At 40.8% G+C, this 5,612-nt stretch overlaps 1 protein-coding gene across 1 annotated transcript; it reads left to right on the top strand.

The window, feature by feature from the left end:
* Window positions 1–1,275: 1,275 nt before the first annotated feature.
* Window positions 1,276–2,427, top strand: phlda2 (pleckstrin homology-like domain, family A, member 2). The gene is made up of 2 exons (XM_088997277.1): window positions 1,276–1,797; window positions 2,086–2,427. Exon 1 carries the CDS (start codon window positions 1,371–1,373, stop codon window positions 1,785–1,787), a length of 417 nt encoding a protein of 138 aa, XP_088853403.1. The 5' UTR covers window positions 1,276–1,370; the 3' UTR covers window positions 1,788–1,797; window positions 2,086–2,427.
* Window positions 2,428–5,612: the final 3,185 nt, after the last annotated feature.

Below are 5,612 nucleotides of genomic sequence, written 5' to 3'. Positions count from 1 at the left end.
TGTTTGCTTCACCTTGTCAGGTTTGTTTCGCCTTGTCATGTTTTACCAATGGCGGACTGTGAAGACCTGCAAAGCCTTCTTTGCTGGCCTAAAAATATCTGAACATTAATGATATTTTGTCCATGAATTCTTATTAAAAATTTCCAAATTGCTTTTCAGCACCCTTTCATTTTCACTTTTCCACTGTTGCGGTGCTTCCAGACGTGTGTTTTCGTATTTGAGTATCTAACCAATCACATTCCACCCATTATTTGTTACTAGTGTCAGAAATCTAGCTGGACGCCTTCACAATCAGTTCAAATGTGTCAATCAAACTGTTGCTCTAATCAATCAAAATTCGAGTTGGCAATCAAAAAGGTGGACCAACGCTTGCTTGAAGACACTGGTCAACATCAGAGTTTTCGCAAATGATGATTGGCTAGCCACTAGCCAATTATCGTTTTCATCATTAAGAAAGGATGGTCAGTTATTTCCTGGCTAACGGTACCCTCTAGTGGACTTGTAGTAAATCACACCACACTTGGCAGTCTGGATTGATTCAAACGTAGCACTACGAAGGCCTAACGATGAAATCCACGGTTTTGTTTGCTACTTTGGACCTTTTTGTTCTGATGACTTTTGTTTTTTGTTTGTTGTTTGAGATTTTCTTCCTGCCGACTTTATTTAATACCATTTTTCAAATACACCCTGCTCCTCCCGCCTATCTGCTTTTTTGGGGTCCACCACCTCATGACAAAAGCACTATATAAATCAAAATGTATTGCATTGTATTGTATTGTATTGTATTGTATTGTATTGTATTGTATTGTGTTGTGTTGTATTATATTGTATCGTATCGTATTGTACTGAGTTCAGTTTACCAAATGTTTTTTTCTCCCCTCATACTGTCATGAAATGGTTCTTTCTTGGAACATCAAATCCACCCGAGAAATATCAAGAAAAGGGTTCCACTTTGTAGTTGGAGCTGACTTTGGACATTCACAACTCGCTGAGAAGGCACACTAATCCCCGCAGTAGGATGAGGGTTAGTTGTTGGGTGTGCGCCGCGGTTTGGTCCACTTCCAGAACTTCCTCTGGCCTCTGAACCTCCAGCCCTCCGCCCACACACACATAAGCGTGCACGCGCAGCAGACACATCGGCAACAGGCGCACACACACTGCCTTGAATCAAGCCACTGACAACTGCTGATGCATTCCCAAACCAACTGACGTCAAGTAGGCAGGACCCAGGCCGGGGCCGCTCTATAAAAACGCTGGTCCACGTTGTGTGTGCTTCATTCACAAATAGCCAACGTGGATTACTCCAGCGCGACGAGAGGCACCTTCCTCAAGTGGACCCAGGAAATTTTCATCACCACATTTTCCCCAAAATGCAAATGTCGGCGGCCGAGATCTCGCAGGTGCTAAAAGAGGGCGAGTTAGAGAAGAGGAGCGACAACCTGCTCCAGTTCTGGAAAAGGAAGACTTGCGTTCTGACGCCCGACAGTCTCAACATGTACGCCGACACACAAAAGCGCACCCGGGGCAAAGAGCTCAAGTTGCAGTGCATCAAGAAGGTGGACTGCGTGGAGCGCACCGGCAGGTTCGTCTACTTCACCATCGTCACCACGGACGACAAAGAGATCGACTTCCGCTGCCCAGGCGAGGACAACTGCTGGAATGCGGTGATCACCATGGCCCTCATCGACTACCAGAACCGAAAGGCCATTCAGGATTTCAAGACCCGGCAGGAAAACGAGAGCGCGTCCCCGGGCCAGCAGGAGCGGCGCATGGCGAGGGCCCCCTGAGATTCATGTGGTGAGTTCACCTACTCGTAGGATTGCTCGAAACAAAACGAGAAAGCGTTTCAAATTGACAAGTGTCATACACAAAATAGTAGCAGCGTGGCGGAATGAAAACAAGTCAAATACAAGGAGGAAAAGTCCATACAAATAAAATGGAACTTCAATTAAAAAAAACTGTCAAAACAACAGACTGACTATACCACTGAACTTTACGCTCTTTAAGACTTGTTTTTTTAAAATCGCATAGCCTTCTTCATTTCAAGTAGTTTCTCAACTGTCCATTCCATGCCCCCCCCCCCAGGATGTGTGCGTGTGGCCCACACAAGAATGAATCATTCAAGGACCAACCAAAAGGGAACGACGACGTCACCCGGTCCAGGGAAGATGAAGGATTGGACTATGACGTCACAACGACTCTCCCATGTCCAGCAGAGATTTTCCAAACTTCACTCACACAGACTGAAAAGTGAAGTTTGCTCTCATGGCAAAGGTGGTGGGTGGTTTGCCTATTAAAAAAGGCCTCTTAATTTATTGGTTTCCAGGGTATGGTCTCGGCTGGTAAACTGCCTTGTTTAAATTATTTGCTTGTTTCAAAGCGTAATGTGTTAATGTATTTATTTCAATAAATGTACATGCATCTTTTTTTGACGAATTGAAGTGTTTCATTACTTTCACTGAAGAGCTTTGTTCAGGGAAAAATATTCCTCTGATTTCCAGAATTCCTTTAAAAGGGTGAAGCATTTTAGTCAGGTTCATTTTTCCTCCTGTTGTTTTCAACAATACATTGTCTGCTTAACTTCTCATTCAATGACAAAAATTGGTATGAGTGGTGGGAAGTAACGGAGAACTACTATGTTCTGGTACTGATTTTTCAGATATATGTACAGTCAAGTCTCGTTATATCGATATTCTCGGGAGTCCGAAAATATATCGATATAACCGGGACTATCGATATATCCGACCCTGCGCGCATGTAATTTTCTCCTTGCGTTCATAGAAATAGTATCGTAATAAGCGGTACTATCGATATAACCAATATCGATATAACGAGACTTTACTGTACTTTATTTACTGAAGTATTTATTTTTGGGATTTTTTTTTCTTACTCACCTACTCCTAACTTTGTTACCTTATGTTTTTAAACCTGAATAATGACTTTTTTAATGGTAAATTATCGAAATAGATTTGGCATATAATTCACACTAAAAATGATGTGTACGTTTTAACTTGTGTACTGGTACATTTAAGACTGTTCTTTTTTTAACTTAAGTACAAGAGTTGAATTCTATAGTTCTCATGTTACCAATGTCCCTATTTTCCACAAGTATTTATACACTTAACAGTATACAGAGTATGAGCCATACTGAGACCTCTAAAAAACACAAGTTGTGAAGCCTTGGCTTTTATCATTATAAATAAAGTATGGACTTGGCAAAAAACTGGATGCCTACATGTGAGATCTATTGAAACCAGTATGGATGAATTGAAGCAAATTAGCCTTTGGTTCATTTTCTAAAACTGCCATTCTCCAGAGTTTTTCACAGTCTGCAATGTGAGACTGTCCATATCTTATGACCATGCTTGTAACAGTATATAGTTCACTCTGGGGAAGTTCTCAGCGGCTACATTTTCAGTAAATGCCAGGCATGCTCAGTCAATGGAAGAAGGATGGACCGGAAAGTCCCTTTCCTTTTCTGAGTCAGGTGGAATGTGGCTCTTTATTGTCAGCGGCAGCCTTTCGCGCTGAGGTCATAGCTGATAAACAGATTAGAGTTCTTCTCAACACACCTTAGCTACTTCAAAGGTGTGGTGCATGCGCAATCTGGCACATGTATGTTGTTTCGCAATGTGCCTCGCATGAGCCGAAATGTATTGGGTGATTTTCTGACAGTTATTAAGGAATGTGTTGGATGCTACTCTTTCTTCTAATGTTTCCTTGTTGGACTGGACTTCAAAATGTACAAAGTAGTAAACATTTTAAATTTCACATCAATTTCTTCATGTGAAAAATCTGACAATGGACGTGCATTGATGAACTGTATTGCTCTTGAGCAGACCATGTTGTACAAGCCCGTTGTCTCACCAGTATTAAACATACATGGAGGCATATGAGAACAGAACAAGTCGGCACATAAAAAAAAGACAATTTGTGCTGTTGTGGGTGTGAACATAATCAGTTTAATCGCGACCAATAAAGGCGGCTTCTCATATTGCCTTCAAATGGGGTGAACTCAGATCTCTTGTGAAGACACTGTGCGAACAATGGCAAAATAGCATAGCTGGTGTGGCTGCGGACAATCTAAGCTTAAAAAAAGCGGAAAAGGCGCTTATAAATGAAATGTATTATTATTATTATTATTATTATTATTATTATTATTATTATTATTATTATTATTATTATTATTATTAAAATGTCCTTGTTTTTTTTCCTTTATGACCTCAGGAAAAAGCTCAAAAGTCAAATCAAAAATGTTATTCCTTCCCAAACACTTTGTGAACGTAGGTTCTTGAAAAGAGCAAGGCCCAGAAATTCAAGTCGAGGCGTGTCGTGAGGGCACATGTGCTGAGGTCAGCGGTGAAAGGAGGCTAAAGCTGGAGGGAAATGCAAGTTGGGGTCGCAGTCTCTTTCCCCAGCTTTGAAATGGGATTCACGCTATGATAAAGGCGGACGGGCCTCCCTTCCAAAATCTGGCCAAACAAATTGGCACCACTTTAATGAAGTGATAGTGCCGAAACCAAAGGGCTCACGAGGTCATGTGGGCTGAGGTTTTTGTTACTGTGAGAGAGCCCCTTCTTCTTTGAGTCCACAACATTTAGCACTACTCTGGGGAAAAATTCCTGACTCAGCAGCAGGTCACGAGTTGGACATCAGGCGGACCTTGTAATGGGTGTAATGAACCCTGCACCCACACGCATGCCGACGTGCACAATGTGTCTTCCGCTCCGAGTTTTAACTATCCAAATATCATCTCCGTGTCGTACTTGCCACGTCACAGTGAATACATTGTACTGATGGAAAAAATAAGCACACAAAGACATGCAGGAATTTTCATTCATAGTCATTTGGTTTGGATATATATATATATATATATATATATATATATATATATATATATATATATATATATATATATATATATATATATATATATATATATATATATATATATATATATATATATATTCTCGGGAGTTGGCTCATTCGCTTTAATATATCGAATATATCGATATAACCGGACTATCGATATAACCGGACTATCGATATATCCGATCCTGCGGCATGTAAATTTTGTCCTTGCGTTCATAGAAATAGTATCGTAATAAGCAGTACTATCGATATAACGAGACTTTACTGTATATATATATATATTAATTCCTCATTAATTCGCCCATGGATGGTGTCTGTCCCCCATTTTAGCTCGGGTCCTCTACCAGAGGACAGGAAGCTTGAGGGTTCTGCGCAGTATCCGTGCTGTTCCCAGCACTGCGCTTTTCTGTTAATGTATGTATGTATGTATGTATATGTGATATATGTGATGCAGCGCTTAAGAAGTTTGCTCACAACCAACCATGAACAAAGTTGTTTGATTCAAGAGTTGTTGTTTTTTTAGTACAAAGAGAAGAGATTTTCACCAGCTTGTTTTACTGGAAACAACCTCGTGATACATTACTCAGGTGATCACATACCAATGTTCAATCATCAGTCACAGCCACGCCCTGAAGCTGCGGCTCAGCCATTATGAGGGCTGGAGTAAAGGCCATTTTTTTCTGTTGGGGTAATTCACGAATTACCCCAATTAATTCACGAATTACCCCAACATTTACCTT

Source organism: Hippocampus bargibanti, linkage group LG05 (genome assembly GCF_051943395.1).
Source record: "Hippocampus bargibanti isolate YZ-2025 linkage group LG05, ASM5194339v1, whole genome shotgun sequence".
NCBI lineage: Eukaryota > Metazoa > Chordata > Actinopteri > Syngnathiformes > Syngnathidae > Hippocampus > Hippocampus bargibanti.
The sequence above is the reverse complement of the archived record's forward strand: the minus strand, read 5'-3'. Positions and strand labels throughout refer to the sequence as shown.

What these genes read in the sequence shown, in the direction of transcription:
- phlda2 (XM_088997277.1), top strand. Translation starts at nt 1,371, where the DNA reads ATGCAAATGTCGGCGGCCGAGATCTCGCAGGTGCTAAAAGAGGGCGAG.